This window comes from Taudactylus pleione, unplaced genomic scaffold (assembly GCF_031769625.1).
Source record: "Taudactylus pleione unplaced genomic scaffold, aTauple2 ptg000202l, whole genome shotgun sequence".
Taxonomy (NCBI): Eukaryota; Metazoa; Chordata; class Amphibia; order Anura; family Myobatrachidae; genus Taudactylus; species Taudactylus pleione.
The window spans coordinates 5,834,961-5,861,280 of record NW_028284604.1 but is presented as its reverse complement, the minus strand read 5'-3'; the positions used below and the strand labels follow the sequence as shown (position 1 = coordinate 5,861,280).

The following is a 26,320-nucleotide window of genomic DNA, read 5'->3' as shown; positions in this document are numbered from 1 at the left end:
ACAAAGGGCCTGATTCAGACCCACTCGCAAGCGGCTGTCCGCTCGCAAGAGGGTCGATGGTGTGCACGACGGCGGGAGCTCCGTCGTGCGCATGCGCCAGACGCGACGAGCGAAGGACTTTTCTTCGCTCGTTGTGTCTGATCAAAGGGGGCGTGCTGTCGATGTTGATTGACAGCACGCCCCCTTTGGTGGGCGTGCCGGGGGCGTGCCTCCCAGACGGGGGCGTTCCCAAGGGAACGCCTACCGTCAGAAGCCGGCCCACTGACATCACTAGTGATGTCAGTGGGAGTGATTTTGGCTCTGATAGAGCCAAAATCACTCCGGGCCTTGCGGTTGAGAAACTCAACCGCAGGCTCCGGCTCGCAGTGGCGATGGTCAAGACCATCGCGGCCATCAACCTGCACGCTCGTATAGGTTGTGGGTGGTGACCCACAGCTATACGAGCGTCCAGGAGGACGCTCCATAATTATGGAGGACGGCCCTCATTCAGAGCGTGTGCTCTGCTCAGAGCGTCCGGCTCTGAATGAGGGCCAAAGTTTTATCTGAACCTCATGGCTACATGGATCTCACCTAAAACTTGTTGTGCAACTACTGGACATTCACATGCAGAATCTCATAAAACAGACATGGGGCCAGATTCAATTATACCCTATAAGCCGCGTTTGTGCCATAACTTTGCACAAGTGAAGACTTTTTGCACAAATGCAGCTTATCGTGCGTTTCGTGCAATCCTATTAGCTGCAGCTTTTCAAAGGTGCAAAATCTCCATAAGCAATTGTCTCAAAAAGTTTACACATGCGAAAAGTTTACATTTTCGTGGCTAATTGAATTCCCCCCTTAATATGACAGAGTGCCATTGATAAAACATGCTATAAACTAGTAACAGTGATACCAAAGTTACATGAACTGGTGCTTCCCCTTCTTGGGTGGGGAAATCAAGCCTTAATACTTAATTCTGATAGAACAACAATGGGCACAAAGTAATGAATGAAAAACACATATAGTAACTGTAGCTGCCAAACATACCTGTGTCTTAGTGAAACTATACATAATGCTCACAATGCTAAATGGTGACAAATGGTAATTGGTCGCATGGTAGTTAACCTGAAAAATAATAAATACACATTAGGAGTATTATTAGTTATATGCACAATGAATGCGCTACTATAATGTTTAATGGTTTGTAATTGCATTTGCTGTTTAAAAAGAATTTTCGAATATAACAAAAACAACATCCAAAAGGATCATACAGTAAGTCACCAGTAATACTAAATGTTAGTAAGAGTCAGTATGCATGTCACTGAGGCAGGAATACTGCCCCGGCCTTTATTTGTAACTATAAAGCAAGGACCTAGAATCTGGGGCAGCTGAACCTGGTTTCCTGTACCTCAGGTCTTATTTTGGTTTATGTAACATTGGGCTATAGAGGAGGTTGTGATGCACCTGTACAAAGTAAGGCCACTGAAGAATTATGTAACCGGAGGTAACATTTACTAGAATGCAGCCTATTAATTCCATCAGAACCATAAATACCTTTCATCTCTCTACTAAAACATTTACTTTTTGCTGTAATAGAAACCAGAGGGTACTTATTATAGAGTAAATACTATGAAGACAATTCAATTAAATGCTTGGCCGCTATGTGCGGTTTGTGACCAACAACACCACTAGTTTTTCCTCGTATAAGTGCGATTGAAAAATAGCGATGTTGGGCATACTGTAATAGGCAAATATACGGGCAGCCAGACATCGTGGGATGTTTCACGGCAAATCTCCGCTAATTGATGTAGCCCACATTGAGGACGGAGTTTGGAAACCCTGCTGTAGTGGAATGGATGGAGAGCGAGGGCCAAGCCTGAAGAGCAATAGATGCAGACTGTACAGCCCTTTCCTGATATAAACCAGATATTATAAATTGTTACATTATAAATGAATGAGGTCAACAAGAAGTATCGCTGCATTTTAATCCATTAACAAATGATGATAGGCTCAGCCATTCGTGATGATTGGTTGACATATGTTTGTGGTATACCACAGAGTGAAGTTAACTGACGTTTATACCAATAGCTTAAATAATGGAATGTTTAGCTGCTACACTATTAATAATTGGCCATGCTATAGGTGTACATTAATGATCTAAATAGTGGTATTAAACCCCTCGAAAGAGGTTGCAGATGACTGGTAAATAATAGAGCCTGGCTGTGAGACTGTTCCTCGAACATTGCAGGAAATTCACCACAGCAGAGTCTGTCCGAGGACTGGTAAACAATAGTGCCCAGCTATGAGACTGTTCCTCGAACATTGCAGGAAATTCACCACAGCAGAGTCTGTCCGAGGACTGGTAAACAATAGTGCCCAGCTATGAGACTGTTCCTCGAACATTGCAGGAAATTCACCACAGCAGAGTCTGTCCGAGGACTGGTAAACAATAGTGCCCAGCTATGAGACTGTTCCTCGAACATTGCAGGAAATCCACCACAGCAGAGTCTGTCCGAGGACTGGTAAACAATAGTGCCCGACTATGAGACTTCCTCAAACATTGCAGGATCTTGCATTGAGAGGAGGCTGCCCTGCTGTGCAAAATACTTACCAACACTTCTGTATGTCACTTTGCTACCTGTTACAGCAACAAAAAGATTAAAAAAGGAAAAAAAAAAAAAAAAAAAAAAAGATTTACCTGGCATTGCCGGCGCAGGACAATACATGGGTGAGCCAAAACATTTTCTGTAAAGAGGCTAAGAAAAAAAAAAAATTAGAATTAAATAATGGAATTAGCACATAGGGCAAACAACACAAGGACATTATGAACATGTATAACAATACAAAATAAAGACACCCCACCCAAAGTACTGTATATTATTATACATTTACTTCATGAAAAAGAACATCTATAATTTCCTCTTTTGAAAACAAATTCCATTTTGTACTGATCATCTGTTTAGAGAGCTGTTTAAACATTGCTCTCATCATTTACAGTTCTATAAAACATTTGATAAAGATATATTCCTATCACATATACATATCTACATATTTAACAATTCCTTTATTGGGAAAGCAGTGATGTTATACCTATGAAAGACGACATGTACAAGTGATCTAATTTGTGTTCATTTTGTGTGGAGATGGAATACATAACTGGAAATGGTAGGGTACAGTACACTTTGATATGAGGACTACTGCATGCAATCAACTGCTTTGCTCCAGTCTGAAGCCTCTGTATTATAAATAAATACTTTGCCTCCTACGATTAAATAAAATGTGACATATTTGCAGAGTTCTGATATACTTATATTTTTCAGTCGGTGGTAATTATATATAATGCACTCACTACTGTAATTGTAGCAATGTTAGAAGTCACCAAAGATTTTTATGACCATATAAATGCAAATAGCACTAAACCGTGAACACTGAAGTTATGACACTCGTACTAATTTGGACATATATTATTTGGGTTTGGTATAAAAAAAAAAATCTACAGTAAAAAGATAGACAATGTCTAGATAGACACCATATGGTAGACAGTCAATAGGCACAGTAGAGAGGGACAAAAAGGTCAACAGGCAAAAACAGTCGACACAAAAGGTTGACTTGATGAAGACAGACAAGTACAAAAGGTCGGCAGGATCAAATGGTCAACACTGAAATGGTCGACGTGCTTTTTATTTTCCTAACCCTATTCTTCACCCTAACCCTCTGGTAAGTGCCTAACTAAAAAAACAAAAAAAAAATTGTGTCAACCATTTTTGTGTGTACCTTTTGTACCTGTCTATCTTCATCCATGTCTACCATTTATCTATCTAGACTTTGTTGACCTTTTTACTATAGATCTATTGATTGGAACCCATATTATTTACAGGAGTTTAATAATACACGGTTTTTTTTTAAATATTTCTTATATGATCACCCTGAACAATACGCAGTATTGTCATTTATAATTTTTAAAAAGCGAAACACTGTTCAATGATTTAGAGTTTGGTTCCCAAACTCGGTCCTAAAGGCAGCCCAATAGTCCAGGCTTTATAGATATCCATGCTTAAGCACAGACAACTTAATTAGAACCTAGGTCAACTTGATTATACCATTTATGCACAAGCATCGACATCCTTAAATCCTGGCCTGTTTGGTTACCCCGAGGATTGAGTTTAATTTCATCCACTACACTACTTGTCTTGATTTGCAAACACACTATGGGCCGGATTCAATTAGGGGCGATAAGTGCCGTTTTCGCGGTAAATTATCGCACCCACGATAATCAAATAGTGAGAAACAGGCTAAAAGGTTTCACCATCTCAGACCAGGTGAAAAGACAAAAATTGCTAAATCCCTATTTTAACCTAAAAATGTGGGGACTTCTTCCAGAACCCTTTGGACCGCCCCCCCCACCCCTAATGATAAATTACCCCAAACGTTTTTCGTAATTTGGCAAAAATCGACCGGTCAAATTTGAAAATGGGTTTAACATATTGGGTCTGGTATTTTCGGGGGGCTATATGGAAGCGTCAAGTGTTTTAAATATTGCACGTGGTTGCAGAAGGCGTTTAACGGTTTTTAAAGGTGCGCCTTTATGACATGAAAATATACTTGCACCCATTTTAACGTACCACCAATTTACGTGGAACAGTTATTTCCTGGGAAAAAAACGCTTTCTATCATCTTTTTTTCAAATATGCAAATTACAGCAAACCGACGCAATTTATGTGCCCTAAATAATTTTATTACAGCCAATAATACACTTCTAATTTAATTTCCGATGTACATTTTTTGGGGTACATACGCAATTTCCTGCATGTCCTGACTTTTTCGCCTGTTTTTTTTATCGCATCTACCCTTTTTTTGCCGAAAATTGGAGCACACATGATAATCGGCAGCTATATTATCGCCGCTTATTGAATACGCACCAACATTTTAAAAGACAGACATGACTTGTGTAATGCGTGAGCACTCAAGTAGGCAAATAAATAATAGTATTACGAGGATTGCAGCCTGAAAAAAAATATAGGGTCTGTTTGAAATAATGTTACAAGTAATCTATTTATATACATTCTAAAGAATCAAAATCTAAAATTAAAATGCAAAAAAACCCCCAAAATAATATTAAAGTATAATAACAATATAACTGATCATCAGATAATAACATTCCTAAATCATTGATATTGGAACTCAGATTTACTATGAATTAAGACACTCATGGAAAAACCATATACTGTAAATGTAGAGTTCAGCTGCAGTGGAATCGGTATGAGATGCCGGCACTCGGGATCTCGGCAGTTAGAATCCCAATGTCGGCATCTCTAAAGGGTTATCATACTGACACTTGTTAGTCGGTATGCTAACCCTACCTCCACCCTCCTTTTTGGCGCTTAACCCTAACCTCCTCCCTCCCCGGTGCCCTAACCCTCTCCCCGTAGTGCCTGACCCTAACCCTTGAGCTTTTTTCTGCTAGACTCACCTGGCTAGCAGGGTGCCTAGAATGGCACCCTGCAGCCACAATCTATACAGCAGTGTCCTTAGGACACTTCAGCTGGTCACACCACTGCCCTTTCAGCTATCCGAAGCATCCTGAGGCATTGCTGTAATCACCGGCGATTGTGACCCCACCCCCGTGTGATGTCACAGGGGGCGTAGCCTTCACAGGGACCACGAATAATTATATATATATATTAAAATGGCCCTCTGCAGATAAAAGGTTCCCCATCCCGGCTTTAGTGCCTAACTCTAACCCCGCACCCTAAACCTATCCCCCCCCTAACACCTCCGAAACTTACCTTCAGGTATCCCGGCAGTCAGGATGACGACGCCAGGCTTCTGACCGGCGTCGGGATTAGGAGCATCGGCATCCAGACTGCCGGGATGCCGAATGCATACTGCTGCAGTGAATATACTTTCACCAAGTAGCAAACAGGAGGCCAGAAAAATTGGGTGTATAGAAACTACTGTACATTAAAGCGCAAGGTTATCAATTAAAATTGTGCTCGACCGCAATACACGAAAGACATAAGATGCATATTAGTGGTTTCAATAATGTTTGACAAATCAAAAAAAAAAAAAAAAAAAAAGTAAAAAGTTACCTTGCAAGTCCAATACCGAATCCAGCAAACCGACTTAAGTGTTCTGAAAAAAAACAATGCATGATAAATGCACAGGGAAATTGCCTACAGTTTTTCTTTTCATTAGAGTATGCTGTATGAACTTAAAGGTTTTAATTAAAAACCTCAAAATGTAGTCGACAAATATGAAATAAGGATGTATTTAGTCAAGTGTGTGAAAAAACAAGTGTGAAAGCATCCCAATGTAGCAAATCAAATTTTAAAAAGGACAGTGTCCATGATCTGTCTGCCTAAACCAGGGGATCCCAACCAGGTTCTTCAAGGCACACTAATGGCCCCTACACACGTAACGTTATTGCCAGCAATCCGACGCATCGGAACGATAAAACAAGAGAGATGGTAAGAACTTACCTTTGTTATCTCTGTTTCTACGAAGTCCATAGGGTTGACCTTGGGGTTATAGCTGGATCAGGATCCATGGGCACCACACAGTTAAGATTTTAGCTCCCAGGATGCACTTGGGTCCTCCCCTATACCCCGCCCCCGAGCCACAGGCACCTCAGTTGGTAAGCAGCCTAGGCCGGAGGAGAATATGGAACAGAGAGAAGGAAGACTGGAACACACAAGAAACCATACTCACAGAAATGGGAGACGGAAAACCGGTGACCAGCCACACAGCCCATTTGAAGCCAGGTGCGTCAGGGCGCACAGGGCGCCATGTGGACCCTATGGACTTCGTAGAAACAGATAACAAAGGTAAGTTCTTACCATATCTCTTGTTTTCTACTTCAGGGTCCATAGGGGGTCCTCAGGGTTGACATTGGGGATGTCCCAAAGCAGTTCAACTAAGGGCGGGGACGCTCCTGTGCTGAAAGGAGCACCCGGCGCCCAAAGGATGCATCCTGAGAGGCGAAGGTGTCAAACGCATAGAACCTCAAAAACGTTTGAATTGAAGACCAAGTGGCCGCCTTACACAGCTGAACAGCAGAGGCGCCACGTCTAGCAGCCCAAGAGGGACTCACAGAACGAGTGGAATGAGCCTTAACAGAGGCTGGCACACGTAAACCCTCCTGTGCATAAGCCTCACAAATAAAAGAACGAAGCCAACGGGCTAACGTTTGTTTGTTGGCAGGCCAACCCCTCTTGTGAAAACCAAAGAGGATAAACAAGGAATCAGACTTCCTAACTGAAGCCGTCCGGTCCACATAAATTCTAAGCGCCCGAACCACATCTAAGGAAGTCTCACCAGCTGAAAGATCAGGGGACTGAAAAGCTGGCACAACAAGTTCCTGATTAATGTGGAACTTCGAGACCACTTTGGGCAAAAACTCAGGACGAGTGCGGAGCACCGCTCTGTCCTGGTGAAAAATCAGGAAAGGAGGGCGACAGGAAAGCGCCTCCAATTCAGACACCCTCCTGGCCGAAGCAATTGCCAGGAGAAAAACGGTCTTAAATGTCAGCCACTTGAGCTCCACCGACTCAAGAGGCTCAAACGGAGGACCCTGCAGGACCCGTAGAACCACCGCCAAGTCCCAAGGAGCCACAAAGGGAGGCTGGATCTTGAGAACACCTTGGAAAAAGGTGTGAACATCCGGCAGTATTGCAATCCGCAGTTGAAACCACACGGACAAGGCGGACACATGAACCTTCAGAGATGCAAGGCGTAAGCCGAGGTCCAATCCTGATTGAAGAAATTCCAAGATCCTAGAAACTCGGAACACCTGAGGATCATAATGTCTGGACTCACACCACTGAAACTAAGTGTGCCACACCCTGTGATAAATCCGTGCTGAAGCAGGCTTGCGTGCCCTGAGCATGGTACCAATAACCGAACTGGAGAAGCCCCGAGACCTCAAGACGGCTGTCTCAAGAGCCACGCCGTCAAAGACAGCCGACCCAGATCCGGGTAAAGGCAGGGCCCCTGAGACAACAGGTCCCGACGCTGAGGAAGAAGGTACGGAGCATCGATGGAGAGGCTCCTGAGATCGGAGTACCAAGGACGTCTGGGCCACGCCGGAGCTACCAGCACGAGCGTGCCGCCGTCCTGCTTGAATTTCCGCAGAACCCGAGGAAGTAGGGATATCGGAGGAAACAGATACACCAGGTGAAACGTCCATTTCACCGACAGTGCGTCCACCAGACTTGCGCCTGCGTCTCTTGTCCTTGACCCGTAAACGGGCAACTTGTGATTGTGACGTGAGGCCATCAAGTCCAGCTCCGGCAGTCCCCACCTGTCCACGAGTAGCTGAAACACCTCTGGGTGAAGCGACCATTCCCCGGGATGCACGTCGTGACGGCTGAGGAAGTCCGCTTCCCAATTGAGGACTCCGGGGATGAAGACCGCCGAGATCGCTGGAATGTGACACTCCGCCCAAGTCAGGATGCGAGACATCTCCGACATCGCTGCCCGACTGCGAGTTCCTCCTTGGTGGTTGATATACGCCACCGTGGTGGCGCTGTCGGACTGCACCTGTACCGCCCTTCCGTGAAGAGCGGGACCGGACGACTGCAGGGCCCTGTATACTGCCCGCAGTTCCAGGATGTTGATGGGGAGAAGAGCTTCTTCCACAGACCAACGACCCTGGAGAGACAATGAACCGGTTCACTGCCCCCCAACCCCGGAGACTGGCATCCGTCGTGAGCAGGACCCAGTCCGGGATCCAAAAGGGGCGCCCCTCGACCAGATGAGCTGTCTGAAGCCACCAAGCCAAAGATTGCCGAACCTCCGGAGACAACACCAGCACCTGAGAGCGGATCCGGTGAGGTAACCCGTTCCATTCCGATAGAATCAGCCCCTGCAGGGGCCGGGAATGGAACTGGGCAAATTCCACCATGTCGAATGTCGACACCATGGACCCCAGAACTCTCATAGCCGAATGGACCGACAGGCGGCGACTGCTCAGGCAACTGCGTATCCGCAGCTGTAGGGAGGCGACCTTCTCCGGAGTCAGAAAAATCCTTTGCTGACGCGAATCCAGCAGGGCTCCCAAATGAACCATCCGCTGTGATGGAATCAGGGAGGACTTTTTCCAATTTATCAACCACCCGTGTGCTTGCAGGCAAACGATCGTCAGGTGGAGATGTTGAAGCAGTACCTCTGGGGAGCTCGCTAGCAACAGGAGGTCGTCCAGATACGGCAGCAGCCGTACATTCTGGTTCCGAAGATGTGCAGCCATGACCGCCATAATCTTCGTGAACACCCTCGGTGCAGTGGAGAGACCAAAGGGTAGCGCTCGGAACTGATAGTGGTGTTGAAGGATAGCGAACCTCAGATACCGCTGGTGCGAAGGTGCTATCGGAACATGGAGGTAGGCGTCCTGGATATCCAGGGACACCATGTAATCCCCCAGTTCCATCGCCAGAATGATGGAACGTAACGTTTCCATCCTGAACTTGGGAACTCTGAGGAATTTGTTCAGAGACTTCAAGTTGAGGATAGGGCGATGAGAACCATTGGGTTTCTGCACCAGAAACAGAGACGAATAATACCCCGTCCCTCGTTGTGATTGAGGAACGGGAACAACGACCCCTGCTTTCAGCAAGGACTCTATAGCCTACTGAATCTGTAACGCCTTGGTCTTGTCCTGAGAAGGACTGGTGCAGAAAAACTGGTGGGGTGGTCTGTGCCGAAAAGACAGGGCGTACCCCTGGGAGACCACTTCTCGAACCCAGGCATCCGTGGTGGTAATGTGCCAGCACTTGGTAAATAGAAGAAGTCGGCCTCCCACTCTGAGGTCCCCCAGGGGGAGGCCCGTCCCATCAGGCCGCAAGTTTATCTTCCTGCTTGGAAGAAGGGCGCCGAGCACTCCAGGCTTGCTTCTTGGGTTTAGAGGCAGTCTTACTCGCCGACTGTCTCGGGAAGGACTGACCTTTTGCCTTACCCTGAACCCGAAAGGAACGAAAAGCCGAACTCCGAACCTTAGCAGGCAGTGCCGCCGAAGGGAGGAAAGCTGACTTGGATTTAGCCAGGGTATCCACTATTTTGTCCAAGTCCGGACCAAATAGTAATTCCCCATTGAAATGTAAGGCCTCCAGGACTTTCTTTGAATCAGAGTCCGCTCTCCAGGACCGCAACCATAAGGATCGGCGGGCAGACACCGCTGCAGCCGATACCCGCGAAGTCAGCAGACTAGCATCTAAAGAAGCTTCCCCAATGTAAGAAGCAGCGTCCCTCATCTGTCCCAACAACGCCCTCTGGACATCCGGAGCGTCGTCCGGGAAGGTATCTTCCAATGCATTGGCCCACCCCTCAATTGCCTTGGCCACCCAGGAGATGGCCATGGACGGTCGGGCCACCGCCCCCGAGAGTAAATAGACTTTAAGCAAGTTTCAACTTTCCTGTCCGTGGGGTCCTTCAGCGAGGATATCGACGGTAATTGTAAGGTAGCGCCCCGAGTTAAACGGGTGACATGGGAATCCACCGCCGGTGGAGTTTCCCATTTTTTACAATGTGCCTCAGGGAAGGGATAATTAGAAGTCAACCTCTTCTGAGGAAGGAACCTCTTACTGGGCGCCTGCCAAGCTACCGACATATGATCCGTCAACTGATCCGACAGGGGAAACACCGCAGAAGCCACCTTGGTTTTTTTGAAACTAGGAAACTTCGACTTAGGAACCGGTCCTCATCCTCTATAAGAAGAATAGCTCGCACCACCCTAACCAGTGCTCGCACATTAATGGACGACTTGGTATCCATTTCCTGGCCCGAGGCGTCCGAGTCAGTGTCATCAGGGACCTCCCCATCATCTGAGGAACCCTCTGAGTCCGAAACCTGAGCCGCCCGCACCATGAGTGGGCGTTTTGAAACCCTGGAAGGCATGTCAGTCTGCAACATTGACTGAAAAGCCGAAGATGCGGCCGCCAAATTTTGCACGGAGTTGGAGAGCACATCCACCCAGGGTGGAGGAGTCGCCATAGGGGCCTGAAAAGGTACCACAGGCTGCTGCGGCACAGGGGAAGCCTGTATATACATAGGCAACCCCGCATATGGACCCACAGACTGAGACCCAGGAGGACTCCGCAATAACTGCGGGGCACCCGGGGAATGGGGGATGGTCGGCTGGGGTAACGCCCTAGTAGGGAGAGCAGTCGGGACCGACAGACGGTCCGCAATAGACACCAGCACTTCAGAAAACATCGCCCACGGTGGTTCCTGCGTCACAGAAGGTCTGGATGGGCCAGGAGCCACCTGGCACCGACTACACAGGCCATCCTGTGACAAATCCTCCCTATTCACTCCTGCAGAACAGCGTCCGCAGGAGGCCAACGCCGGAGCCACTGAGCGCTCAACCTCCTCGTCTGACATGACAGAATATATTATATATCTGGCAACAGGGCAGAAGTAAACGCACTCACCGGTGTGTTGAACAACAGCCCACAATATGGCACTGTGTCGCACACAACTGTATGTGACGAACCTCACAAATACGTGATCTATATAAGTGAGGTCAGTAGAAACACCCTTCCCCCACACACCTGTAGAAGAAGTAAAAGGGACAGGTATAAGCTGACAGTAAGCGGAAAATAAGCACAGACAGGCAGCACTAGCAAAAGTCACATACCATGCAGAGAAGACATACTCACTGCACCTTTCCACTACAATCAACCTCCCAGATTCAGTGTCTGGGAGGGCTATAGTGCTGTGTACACTGTCCTTAAATCAGGGGAGAGGTACACAGGGGGACCGGTCCGCGTGCTCCGAGATCAGCGTTGCCACTGTGAGAAAATGGCCCCCAGAGACCTCAGAAGAGTGGCCGAAGAGACTGCAGCTCAGCGACGTCAGACTGCAGGTTGAAAGGCCCGCTGAGCTGAGGGGAGGAGCCGCTGAACAGGGAAGGCTTCCTCCCCTGGCTGGCCATAACCCCAGGGACGCTGGCTTCCCGCTTGCCTGTTATTCCTGGTGGTCTAGTGGTCCCACGGGTTATGGGGGGGCCCGCAGCCACTGCCAGCAGCCTCCGGTCTGTCCCCAGGACCGGAGGCTAAAGGACTGCATCTGAAGGCATTCCGCGCGCCGCCGCTAGCCAGCGACGCGCGGCTTACCTGAATCCCCGGCGACTCCGGCAGCAGTCCTGGGAGGTAGACAGAGTCCGGCTAGTACGGACTCTGTCCTCCCGCCGCGATCCCCAGATCAGTACTGGCGTCACGGCGCCAGTCGGGGATCAGAGCGGCAGCGTGGGCGTCTGTATAGACAGCCCTTCGCTGCCGTCTGTAGGAAAAAGGAGATAAAATAAATCTAAAATAAAAAGCTTCTGGGGGCTGCTCCTGCAGCCCCCCTGCGCGGTGACCGACTCCGGCCGGGCGCCAACTTAACCTGAGGTGCCTGTGGCTCGGGGGCGGGGTATAGGGGAGGACCCAAGTGCATCCTGGGAGCTAAAAGCTTAACTGTGTGGTGCCCATGGATCCTGATCCAGCTATAACCCCCAAGGTCAACCCTGTGGACCCCCTATGGACCCTGAAGTAGAAATCAGCAATACTGTTCGGGAGCGCGCAATGCACTATATCGTGCATTGCGCGCTCCTGTGGGGCCGCCAGCCTCATCACCTGATCTTTTGTACATGCAGGAACATCAGGGGATGCAGCTGACGATCCCATGCAACGCAATAGCGAACTTGCACTGCAATTTACAGTTGCAATCCAATTCCAAACTCGCGTTGATTTTTTTTTTTTTTTTTTAAATTCACATTTTTGTGCGCACCCTGCAAGTGAAAGGTAGGGAAAATATATTTGTTTTAAAGGTAAAAATGGACACAGTACAGAACCTCTGGTACATCCCTCCCAAAGACTAGTCAGGCACTTGGAGGGGTTTAAATAGCATAATTTGGCCAATAAAGACATGTCATTTTTTAGGTGAAATTCTCTAAAAAGCTCAGTAATGGGCTAAATGATGTGGGACAGGTATGCGGAGGTGTAAATGATGTGGGACAGGTATGCGGAGGTGTAAATGATGTGGGACAGGTATGCGGAGGTGTAAATGATGTGGGACAGGTATGCGGAGGTGTAAATGATGTGGGACAGGTATGCGGAGGTGTAAATGATGTGGGACAGGTATGCGGAGGTGTAAATGATGTGGGACAGGTATGCGGAGGTGTAAATGATGTGGGACAGGTATGCGGAGGTGTAAATGATGTGGGACAGGTATGCGGAGGTGTAAATGATGTGGGACAGGTATGCGGAGGTGTAAATGATGTGGGACAGGTATGCGGAGGTGTAAATGATGTGGGACAGGTATGCGGAGGTGTAAATGATGTGGGACAGGTATGCGGAGGTGTAAATGATGTGGGACAGGTATGCGGAGGTGTAAATGATGTGGGACAGGTATGCGGAGGTGTAAATGATGTGGGACAGGTATGCGGAGGTGTAAATGATGTGGGACAGGTATGCGGGGGTGTAAATGATGTGGGACAGGTATGCGGGGGTGTAAATGATGTGGGACAGGTACGCGGGGGTGTAAATGATAGGGGACAGGTACGTGGGGGTGTAAATGATAGGGGACAGGTACGTAGGGGTGTAAATGATGTGGGAAAGGTATGTGGGGGTGTAAATGATGTGGGATGGGTATGGTGAGGTGTAAATGATAGGGGACAGATATGTGGAGGTGTAAATGATGTGGGACAGGTATGCGGGGGTGTAAATTATGTGGGATGGGTATGGTGAGGTGTTGTATTGATGGGGGAGGGGTTTTTGAACTTGAGAATGCAAGTAAAAGTATTTAATATTTTACCAACTAAAAACTGAATACTGAAAAAGTACTACACAGACATTCTTTATGGGGTCCAGGATTGTTTCATCACTTTTTCATGCACTTCTCCTAGGTCGCATTTTGTTGAAAAGTTGCTGAGACTACCGCAAATTGGCATTTCCAACTGGATCTAGCATGTGTAGAAAGCTTCCTATAGTTTGTCAATAGAGAACACTGTTCTATGAGGGGAATTCAATTAGAGGCGAAAAGTCATATTCGCCTGTTTTTTTGCGAAAAATTTGCATAAAAAAAATTTGCCAAATTCAATTCCAGGATAATTTCGCCTAAGTGGAAACAATTCTCCAAAAATGATTCTCCAATCAATAGCTGGTGAAAAGAAATGCAAATCTTTATTTTGGGGTGCAAACGTGGGGAAACAACTCAGACCCCTTGGGACAGATCCCCAAAGGACAAATCTGCAAAAAAACAGAAACAAAAACCTAAGAATACCCCAAAAAAGACATGTCATTTTTGGGGTGAAAATTTAAAAAAATGGGGGGATAAATATTAAAATTATCGAAATAGACTTCTTGGGGGTCCCCAAGTATGGGTCAGGTGTTTTTGGGATTGCAGGTGCATGCAGCAGGTGGATTTTTCACGTTTTTTAAAAGTTCACTTTAGAGACATAAAAACATACTTGCACCCATTTTCAAGCACCTCAAATTTGACAGGACTACTTATTTTTACCAAAAAATACAGCTTTATGCCATTATTCACCACTTTTACCTAGACGCTAATAGCAAGCAATTTACACAACTTAAATACGCAAAATAGTTTTATTAGGGCTATTAGAACACATCTATATTGATTCCCTATGTTAATATATCTTTCTGGGGTACAGACTGATTTCCCCAATTCTTTCAGTACTTTGCCTGTTCCGCATTCGCCTCTTTCTGTGTTCGCCTGTTTTGCAATTGAATTAGGTGAAAAGCGGGGACGAGCACGGAATAAATTCGCCTCTGAAACAGGCGAATGAAGCGAACAGTTGGACAGGCGAAAACTTCGCCTCTAATTGAATACGGTTCTATGTATTTGGAAAAATCCATAGTTTTATATTTTTAATGTTTTCAATTTGATCCATACGGTTTGTACAAGACCCTCCATAGGGGTAATACTTTGGTGGTTTCTTTGTACCCAAATGTAGTTTTTACAACATTTCAGCAATATTTTTAGTCTAGGAAAATTTTAATCTCACTTAAAATTCCAGGGAGATGCAGTTTACAAAAACTATATGGCAGAGGTTTCCAAGCTCCACCATTACACTCCACATTTTAAAAATATCCTTGCTGTGGCACAGGTGACTTAATTAGTACCTCAGTCAATTTGATTTAACAATCGGGACTCAAGCATGAATACCCCTAAAACCTGGACTGTAATGGTGGCGTCTGGGAACCTCTGCTATATGGGACTGAAGGGAAAAGGACAGTTGTTGAGTAGTTTTGAGCTTGTTTCATAACGGACATTTTGGTCGTGCAAGTAAATAGGGTACCCACAAAGCTGCTTTAGCAGGGCGACGCGCCCTTCCCGATTTTAGAATGGCAACATGCACTCTGCCCTTATGGCAGTGCCCTGCTGAAACAGCCTGCCGGATGCCATCCCCACCCACGGGCTGCAGTGTCCTGCTGGGAGGGGCAAGTTGCAGTACTCAGTGCCGCTGAATAGATTCAGTACACATGCACACGGAATCTATTCACAGTGAGGTGAGAGCTTGGCGGCAGCCCAGAATGTCCGTAATTGCTGGACACGCCTCCAAGAGTGATGAAAATGAGGCGCATCTTTAGGAGACTTCCCCTTTTCTCATGACCACGCCCCTTTTCAGGTACGAGCACAAGTGCCCTATTTAAGGTCCGGCGCCCTTCCCCATGTCTGACCTAGAATGAACACTAGGTAAACACTATTGTGCAGCAAGGTTCTATAGGTTAAAGACACTCCAATGTGCTTTCCATTATTCAGACTTTTAAAATGGACACTAGGTTTAAGTACTCATTGAAAATATTTTATACATGAAGTCAACTCTTATCAACTATTCATGATATCTTTACACAGAGGAATATAGAACATTAAAGGTAGGTAGAAATAGAAACCTAAAATTGTCCTGAAAAAAAAGACATTGCACAAGAAGAAAGCGCACAATGCAGTAAGTTAATATAGCGTTCCTGCTAGGCTGTTTTAGTGCGGCGCCCTGCCCTCCTTCTGGAGGGCAAAAAGCGCCCTGCCCTCAGCCTGCTGGTGCAGTCTTCACCCGCGGGTCACAGTGTCCCGTGGGTGGAGAAATGTGCGGTGACCCGGTCACTGCCGGAGAACAGACGCCGGGTGCATGCGCCCGGCATCTATTTTCCCTGTCTGCAGCGCTTAGGGGCTGCCCGGCGTGTCCGTAAGTGCCAGGCACGCCCCAAGAGTGACGAAAAGGGAACGCGTCTTATAGACACGCCCCCTTTTCAATGGCCACACCCTTTTCAGGCACACGCGTGCCTTCGGCGCGCACAAAGGTGCCCTCTCTGGCTCCGGCGCCCTGCCTGCCGCCGGAGCTAGAGTGAACACTATAATAAAGTAGTATAGAAATGAGTAAATATTGCTGCCAACTACACATAAACAAGGAAGCAGCAATATTTAAGGCCCCCATACATCAGCAATTGATTGCAGCAATGGTGCATTCGATTGTGTATAAAAATCTTTCCCTTTTTCAATTGATTGCAGAATTGACAGATGGCCTGATTCAGAGCCGAACGCTCTGACCAGAGCGCTCGCTCTGAATCAGGGCCCTCCTACCTGTTTTTGGAGCGGCCTCATGGACGCTCGCATAGCTGTGGGTTACTACCCACAGCTATAGTGAGCGTCCATGATGATGGTCGCGATGGTCAAGACCATCGCGACCATCGGGCTTGCGACGAGACCCTGCGGTAGGGTCTCGGTGACCGCAAGCCCAGGAGTGATTTTGGCTCTATCAGAGCCAAAATCACTCCCACTGACATCACTAGTGATGTCAGTGGGGCCGGACTCCGACGGTAGGCGTTCCCATGTGAACACCTCCGTCTGGCAGCCACGCCCCTGGCACGCCCACCAAAGGCGGCGTGCTGTCACTCACCATCGACAGCACGCCCCCTTTGGTCTGAGACCCATAACGACGGCTTTGCCATCGTTATTCGGGTCTCGCGCATGCGCACGACGGAGCTCTCTCCGTCGTGCGCATGCACCCAACATCGACCCGCTTGCGAGCGTCCTTCGCTCGCGAGCGGGTCTGAATGACCCCCACAATCCATTGAAAAAGGGAAAGATTTTTATACACAATCAATTGCAAATTGCTGCAATCAATTGCTGATGTATGGGGGTCTTTACTCATTTAGGTGCGGTGAGAAAATATACCTGTAGATTGTATGTATATACATATTATATACACACACATCTCTTTGGTTAATAAGTAGCATGCCCCAGACATCTGTCTCCTCAACACAGCATTGGATATATGAGCCCAATAATTACTAATAAAAGGGGTTGCCACCCCCACATTTCCTGTATTGTCTTGTACATGTACTGCCAGAAACTATCACTCGATATTAGCTACTTTATATAATCTTGTGAAACTGTTTTTATCTAGAATATGCCTTCTGCATTATAAACAGGTGTATGCAGAGAACAGCTTTGGGTCTTATCCCTGGGCAAGAAAATGGCAATGCACACAAGCAAACAAGGCAAACGGTATTCAGAAAAAAGTTGCACGAGAGTCCCTAAAAAAAAAAAATGGAATATTAACTAGAAGGGCTGTCTATAGCTGGATGTGTCGGTACTGGTCAGCAATCGGAAACTCACAAATTGAAGAATTTCCTCAATCATGAATCAGTTGGGACTGTAACAGGTGTTATACGGTCTATTCTCCCAGAGGGGGGTCCTAAACACATGCCCCACGGGGTGGAGCACAACAAAGAAATCCTCATCTGTCACCTGGGTAGACGCAGACAGGTTACTCAACTGAATAGACTGAGCAATCAAAAACCTAAATGTAGTGGTTATGCTCTTGCGTTTTGTACTACAGGTTGAGTCTCCCATATCCAAATATTCCGAAATACGGAGTATTCCGAAATACGGAATATTTTTGGCATGACTGAGATAGTGAAAACATTGATTTTTGATGTTTTAATGTACACAGACTTTGTTTAAGGCACAAAATTATTAAAAATAAAGTGTAAAATGACCTATAGGCTGTGTGTATAAGGTGTATATGACACATACATGAATTTCATATATGTACACAAACTTTGTTTGAGCCACCAAATTATTGAAAATATTGCATAAAATTACCTGCAGGATGTGTGTATAAGGTGTATATAAATCATAAATGTATTCTGTGTTTAGATTTTGGCCCTTTTCCTAAGACATTTCAATATGGTATGCAATTATTCCAAAATACGGAATATTCCGATATCCAAAATACCCCTGGTCCCAAGCATTTGGGATATGGGAGACTCAACCTGTATAACATACTAAATTCTGTATAAAGTAATACATGAGCACTTCACATACCTATCTAATTAAAAAAAAAAAAAATTTACATACAAACATACAATCCCCTTCAGTGAAACACTTCTGAACAAGTGGGAAATGATTGGCAGATGGTTGTTGTGGATTTGTATTGATGGTAAAGAAAAAGGCAGCAAACATGAAGTTGCCACCTCAAGAATTTAAATAAATAAAATTTATATATATATATATATATATATATATATATATATATATATATATATATATATATATATATACACACATACATAGCCAAATTCTGGGCATGCAATGCCAAATAAAATGCCTGTCAGATCGGCAGACATTTTATCTGGCGGCCAGACACCCAGCAGATATCATGGCTATACAATGGGAGAGGTCAGTGTTTTGGCCCCGATATCTGCGCTCCGCCCCTGGAGAGGAGACATTTCCCCGTTCCTTCCCTGTGAAGGAACAGGGGAAATATCTGTCAGTCGGCCGCGGCTGGGCATACACTGCCCGATGCGGCCGACATTTAACTTACAATGTATCGCATCGGACGGGTATGGCCGACTGATCGATATTTTAGCATTTCTCATCTGCAAACACACTATATTTATCGGGGCGAACCATCGATATTGGCCCAATAATTGTATAGTGTATGCCCAGCATAAGTTATTGCAGCCATGACACCAAACTAATGGGGCCCACACATCAGAAACCAGAAAAAAACAAACAAAAAACAGATTCTGCATTTTTTCCCCCAATTTAACAATACTCCAATTCACCAACATGTGCACATACTTTGCAATTAATTGCAGATCTTTTTCTTCCAAAGATCATATCTGTGAATCATGAAAGTGCCGATATTACTATTAAAATACTAATAAAAGGTCTCTAATCAACTAATTGTTACCATAAAATAGCAATCTACAGCCACCCATTGGTCAGTGAAATCCAACATGTTGGAGAATTACCCCAACTGTATGTGTCCCATTAATTTAAGGTGGCATGTATGATAGTTGTCTCTAATGGAATGGCCTGGAAATTCCAATACTATAGCACTTGTGTGTGTAGATGGTCAGTAACTTAGCAGTTAATAATTATAGATAAGTGGTTCATATTCAGCTAAGAGTAATAAGTCTTACATATGCGAGTTGAGCCCTGAATTGACTTTATTGCCCACACTCCTCACATCTGGAAGTGAGTTGTAGCCCTGCTCAAGTCTCTATGCCTAATATGACTGTCTATCAGAAGCATAACTACAATTACCAGAAGTCCATTGCACTTGTTACATGGCATTAAGCCAATCAGTGAGCAATAAATGCTACTTCCCAGAAAGAGGCAGCTATTATCAATGGCCCTACAACAAAACACCACATATAGGGATCGACCATCGATAGTTAGCAATCAATGGTTAACTGTTGATGGTTTCACCATCGATGGCAGAGAGCCTATTGTTATCTGCCATCGATGGACGAGTGGGAGCCAATGGTTATTTTTTTTTTTTCTTGATGGGATGGAGTTTAGCTCCACCCCCCAGCATCTGCTAAACCCCACACCAATTTTTGATTGGTTCGCGGCCCGCCGTGGATAGACATCTCTACTACAGCAGGGCTTTCCAAACTTGAAGGGAAGTTTAAACAAGGTATGTAACTGCATATTTTATTCACTTCATCTTTACTGTAATCATTATTCATCAGTTATGTATTTGATGTTCTAATTATTTTTATGGCAAGGTGTACAAGGTTGGTCATGGATCTGTTGTATTATACAAGTCTGGAATGTCTTTTTTTTTTTATGGGGGGCACTATGCCTAGAACAAATCTTTCCGATAATCCACATTTGTACAGAAATTATAGAAGTACCCTCTAACATCCTTACTCCTGACATTAGACAGGCTTCTTGGCGGCACCCACTTCACACAGCTAGTCCTCAACTAAATCAGCAACATTAATAAGACAGCTACCATTAGTTGCCTCTTACCCACCTATTACTCATATATTTTTGTTATGTATTGAGGGTGCTGCCAGAGTACCTATTCAATTATCCCTACTATAGCTATTGCAGTTGCATGGGGAAATACCATTCTGACTAGGGATGAGCGGGTTCAGATTTACTCGGTTCTTATCGCTACATTACCGCAAGTTCAGATTTATTTTATTGGCTATCCAGAACACGTGATAGCCAATAAAATGCTGTTTTGAGAACCAAGTAAATCCAAACCCGCTCATCTCTAATTCAGACAAATGGACACGATATCGAACGTCGAATGGTATCAATCTACATTGCAAGTTTTACCTTGCACCCTGAATATTTGTGCAGGAAAACGTGATGTTTCGGATACAGTCACTGGCTGGTATGTGTGCAGCCAGACATTACCCTTCGACATATCAATAGAAATGTAATTTCCCTTAGATAATCTCCTGGGCAGTGCCATCTCAACCTGCTATACTATCTGAAACTGTTGATGGTAATGGGCTCCTTGGTAAGTGTCATCTCACCCTGCTATAGCTAGGTAATGGGCTCTCTAGCACTGCCCTCTCACCCTTCTATCCCTAATATAGTTATAGCTGTGTAATGGGCTCCCTGGCAATGCCCTCTCACCATGCTTTCCCTACAATAGCTATTGCTGGGTAATGGGCTCCCTGGCAGTGGTCTATCAACTTGGCCATGCTATAATCATAATATAGCTATTGCTGGGTAATGGGCTCCCTGGCAGTGTCATTTCCCCATGCTATCCACACTATAGCTATTGCTGGGTAATGGGCTCCCTGGCAGAGCCCTCACCATTATCCATACTAGAGCTATTGTTGGGTAAAGGGCTCCCTGGCAGTGTCCTCTCACCATGCTATCGCTAGTTAATGGGCTCCCTGGCAGTGCCATCTCCCCATACTATAGCTATTGCTGGGTAATGGGCTCCCTGGCAGTGTAATTTCCCCATGCTATCCACACTATAGCGATTGTTGGGTAAAGGGCTCCCTGGCAGTGCCATATCACCATGCTATCCATACTATAGCCATTGCTAGTTAATGGGCTCCCTGGCAGTGCCATCTCCCCATACTATAGCTATTGATGCGTAATGGGCTCCTTGGCAGTGCTATCTCACCTGTTATTCGTGCTATAGATATTGCTAGTTAATGGTGTTCCTGACAGTGCCCTTCTCACCCTACTATCCGTACCACAGATATTGTTGGGTAATGGGTCCTCCTTGCAGTGCCCTCTCACCATGCTCTCCTTCATACTATAGCTATTGCCTTGTATAGGTCTACCTGGCAGTGCCTCCTCAACCTGCTATCCATACTATAGCTATTGCTGGGTAAAGGTCTCCCTAGCAGTGCCCTCTCACCCCCGCTGCTGCTGCTGCTGTTCTCCTCCCCTAGGCCGGGCGGCGCCTGGCTGCCTTCTCCTCCGTACTGTGGAGTTTTCTCCCCCCAGTGCAGGTTACGGCTGCCCGGGATGTCAGGCGGGGTGGTCACCCAGTGCTGTGACAGATCACCGGATGAGCTGAATGACCTTGCCGGGAAGCTGTGCTGGTACGGCGGTGGCGGCACTTCTTCACCTCGGCCCCAGGCAGAACCCCGGTATCCGAGGCCATCGAAACCCTCGGGCCGACGGGGCTGCATGCTGCCGGTGCCAGGTCTCTGCCAAGGCCTGTGTCTGTGATGACGCTACGGCAGGTGACCGGCACAGCAACAGTGCGATAGATCCCTTCCCTGTCCTGGCTTTGCAGCAGGGAGGCGCCCGGGCTCCGATGTCATATGGCCGCAAAGCATGCCTGGACTTGTAGTTCCAACCAGGACTAATCAGGTGGCAGTGCCTCAGTATTCCTGCAGTGTAGTGAAACTCGGCCTCTGATTGGACAGCCGGGTACGTTGCCATGAATCGACAATTTTTCGCGTCCTCAGCAACCGCAGGTGTGAAGAAGCCCATGAGAGAGGAATGACACGAGTGGCGTGCTGCTGACTGACCGTAAGCATCAGTGAGGGTTATATACATATTGAGGATATAATGTTTCTTTTAGGGGTCTTTTTACTAAGCAGTGTTAGGAGACAGCGTGAAAAGTGATAAGAAAGTGATAAAACTGTCATTTTTCAAACACAGCCTGTGAGTTGACAGTTGGGAGCTGATTGGCTGGAGCACCATTTATCATATAAAGTTTTATTACTCTTTGAGAATGATAAAATGCGTTGATAAATGAGGCCCTCAGCTTACACAGGTGGCGATGAACAGGGTGTATCACACCAGCAGCAGTCATACCATGCCATCTATTGCAAGACTACAGGTCTCCTGTAGTTAGCAACATAGGATTAGTGCCACAAAGGTGTATTTGAATTTGCGGCCTAAAAAGAAAGGATCTCCCAATAGGACCCTGTAAAAGGAAAATATACTATCCTGCGCTGATAGGAATACTTAATTAATACTTAATACTTAAATACACTGTAATTCTGTTTTTAAAAGAGTGTATGATTCACTCTTTTGGGTCAATCCTTTTCCATGCGAAGGGTGTGAGTTACCGTTGCAACAGCATTAAAACGGCGGCAACGGACCAGCACCTTCCACACTTCGCGGCTGGCTCCGAGCCTGAATTAGCTTAATTTTGCTCGGAAGCCCATGGGGCTGCAAGCCCATTCAAGCGAATCCAGGCTACCGTCAAGCGCGGCAATTGTCGAGATGATTCTCACCCGCGAGAACATCGCATTGAATAGTATTGACCCCTTTGACTCCCCGAAGAAGCGGACTGGCGCCGTGAAACTTGTATTACATTTTAGTGTGGTACTTTTTTCTTTGGTTTTTACTTTAGTTTAAGTTTTGCATTTTATGCAATTTTTTTTGTACTATTTGATAATGTGGTCTTATTTCCATTTTATTGTTACATTTTTCTTTTATAATTGTGTAGATGATACTAATTTTCTGAAATAGCGAGCAAAGTGTATATTGTGATATCTCCATGACAATTTGTTAATTATTTAAAAAGAGGCAGGTATATTCACTTGACTCGTATTATAAATAAACTGTTGTTTTAACTTTTTTCCTCTGCTTGGACATTCCTATTTTATATAACTGACTTCATTTGAGTAAGGTATTTGGGGGTCATTCAGACCCTGTCACAAGCGTTGATAGCTCGCAACTGGGTCGATGTTTCCCCACTGGGCATGCGCACGTCGGAGCCGGCTCCGACGTGCGCATGCGGGAGACCTGACTAGCAACATGCGCTCCGTCGCTAGGGGGTCTCGCACCAAAGAGGGTGAGCTGTCGATGGTGAGTGACAGCTCGCCCCGTTTGGGAGGCGGGAAGGAACGCCTGCCGTTTTATGGGCGTCCGCACTGACATCAGCAGTGATGTCAGTGGGGAGCTTCCTGCTCGATCAGAGCAGGAAGCTCGATCAGAGCAGGAAGCTCCCTGGGGCTTGCGAGTGCCGAGACCCAACCTTAGGGTCTCGTCGCAAGCCCCGATGGTCTTGACCATCGCGACCATCACCCTGGTCGGTCACTAGAGCTGTGGGTGGTAACCCACAGCTTAGCGATCGACCAAGAGGCGGCACTACAAGATGCAAGCGGCTGCCCTCCGCTTGCATCTAACGACCGCCTCTGAATGAGGTCCTTTGTCCTATTGAGCATCACAGTGTCACCTACACCACTTTCATAGATGACACACATACATGGAAACCAGGGGTATCTAATGTATTACCCCAAATAGAATTACTGTGTCATAGACACTAGGGGGGGATTACTAAACTCTGGAGAGTGATAAACGACCAACCACCTAACTATAATGTTACAGGATGTGTTTGAAAAATGACAGTTAGGAGCTGATTGGTTATTAGTTTATCACTTTCCAATGTATCCCTTTCCAGAGCTTAGTACATCTGCTCCGATCTCTGGTGCATTTTTAAATAAAATTTTACAAGCGTTCCTATCAACGTTTTCCTCATATATCTCCTGTAATGATCAGTATAACAGAGCAACCTGGAAAGCTTGCTGCCAGCACATCCTGACTTATCTTATGCAGTGCATTCTACTAGTACTGTATTTTAAACATGTCCTGCGAGGTTGCAAGCATGAAAAATGTATGAAAAAACTGAATGTAGGGGTGATGTATTAAACCTTGGAGAGAGATAAAGTACTGACCAATCAGCTCTTAACTGTCACTTTACAGGCCGTGTTTAAAAAAAAGCAATTAGAAGCTGATTGGTTAGTACTTTATCACTCTCCAATTTATCTCTCTCCAAGGTTTGATACATCTCCCCCTGTATGTCCAACCGACAGCGGCCACACTCATTGTACATCATTATGCAGTGTCCAAATAGTGGTTTGCAGGCAAATGATTGGATAAGTTAGTGGGGAAGCTAGGTGAGTGGACTGGGGCCAAGGTTGCCCAGGTTTATAATATGAATAAGTATTTCCATTGCATGAGCTTTAATGGGTAATCGGAGCAATCAGTTTCAGCCCGTTGCTATGTAGCCTCTTAGGTGGCCATACGGTTTCACTAAACATTTCTGAAAAATGCCTCCTGGATGTTCCCCATCTTACTTGGTCTATGGGCCTAAATCAGAGATAGGCGCTAATGTAATTTTCATGCAGATTAAGCGATTGTTTGCCATCGCGAATGCATATAAGCCGCACTGCTATTGCAGACACACATAAGAATCCATCGGAAAGTGAGTGACGGGTGGACAGCGTTTGGGGGTGGTAACGGGATGGTCAGAAAAACAAAGGCGTGTTTGACCGTTTAAACGCCGTTACATGGGCGTGCATAATTAGCCCTTGCGGTCTCCTATGCAGTATTAGAGCTCTCTGCGTGTTAGGAGAGCTGCAGAGTCTGTGGCAGGTCACACCTCCTGCAAGGGCAAGATGGCCGCTCGATGTGCTTCGATGTTACCGATACTTACACAGGTAAGCAATTTTATACGCATGTAAGAAGGCGGCAGTGGGCACCCTTATGCTCGGGTGATCTTTGGAACTATTAGCATATTTTCGCAGCTGCGTTACATACGAAAACACAGCTGCGATCGCATTAGCGTCCATCTCTGAATCAGGCCCTATGTATGTAGATTAGTGCTAAAGACAGGAGTAACCAAAAATCACTGTTACTAAGTAACAGCTACATGACAGTTACTGACAGTTGGTCTAAACTCTGAACCCTCCCCGAGTCCCACCAGTGTCCGTGATGTTATTACCTGAGAACTCCAACACTTACAGAGCAGTGACATGCGGTGAGGTCAATGGCTGGGGAGGCACACATGGAGATGGGTCTGAGTGCTGGGAGCCTGTCTCACCCCCTACTCACTGTAACTCTCCGCTCACTATACTAAGCTTCAGTGTCTTCTTGCTGCTGCTGCTGACTGAGCACCGATCTCTAAACTCTGCAGTGCACCTTCTGGTTACAAGATAGTGTTCCCGCTAGACTGTTTTAGCGTGGCGTGGCTCCCTGCCCTATTTCTAAAGGGCAAAAGCTACCTGCCCTCTGGCGCGGCGCCCTGCTGAAACAGCCTGCGGGTGCCTTCCCCACGCGCGGGTCACAGTGTCCCGCAGGTGGAGAAAACTGTGATGTAGCGGTCACCGCCAGTGAATGGATGCCGAGCGCATGCCCACAGCATCCATTCAGACTCATAGCAGCGCTTGGGGGCAACCCGGCATGTCCGTATGTGCCAGGCACGCCCCCAAGAGTGACGAAAAGGTACACACACCCTTTTCCTTGGTCACGCCCCCTTTTCGGGTGTGCGCAGATGTACCCTTTCTTCAGGTCCGGCGACCTAGAGTGAACACTACAAGACACATCCAAGGTGTCCATCGATGCTCATGGCATACCCCCCATACTCAGAGGCATGCCTCTATTAGCTCTCTTTCTGTGCAGCTTACTGCTAGTGGTGTGGCCCCACCCCCAGCTCTGCAAGCAGAGTCTAACTATTCAGAAGCGAGCCTAAGCTGTTGCTGCCTCATCTTTTATCTCCCTGTAGTCCCAGGGAGCTCCACAAAGCTGGTGAGTGTTAACTATAAACAGGGCTTATTTTTCTAGAAAAATACAGTAGGTTCAGGAACTGTGGTTAGAGCTATAGAAA

The 26,320-nt window shown here is 46.3% G+C and overlaps 1 protein-coding gene across 1 annotated transcript in view; it reads right to left on the bottom strand.

The window, feature by feature from the left end:
- Window positions 1-22,056, bottom strand: part of SLC25A46 (solute carrier family 25 member 46) — a 41,693-nt gene extending 19,637 nt beyond the window's left edge. Inside the window, exons 1-4 of the mRNA XM_088477680.1 lie at window positions 21,608-22,056; window positions 6,069-6,111; window positions 2,678-2,735; window positions 1,027-1,104 (exon numbers count right to left, since the gene is read on the bottom strand). Of these exons, the coding sequence (XP_088333806.1) occupies window positions 1,027-1,104; window positions 2,678-2,735; window positions 6,069-6,111; window positions 21,608-21,884 (456 nt within the window). The 5' untranslated portion in view covers window positions 21,885-22,056. The remainder of the gene's footprint in view (window positions 1-1,026; window positions 1,105-2,677; window positions 2,736-6,068; window positions 6,112-21,607) is intronic.
- Window positions 22,057-26,320: the final 4,264 nt, after the last annotated feature.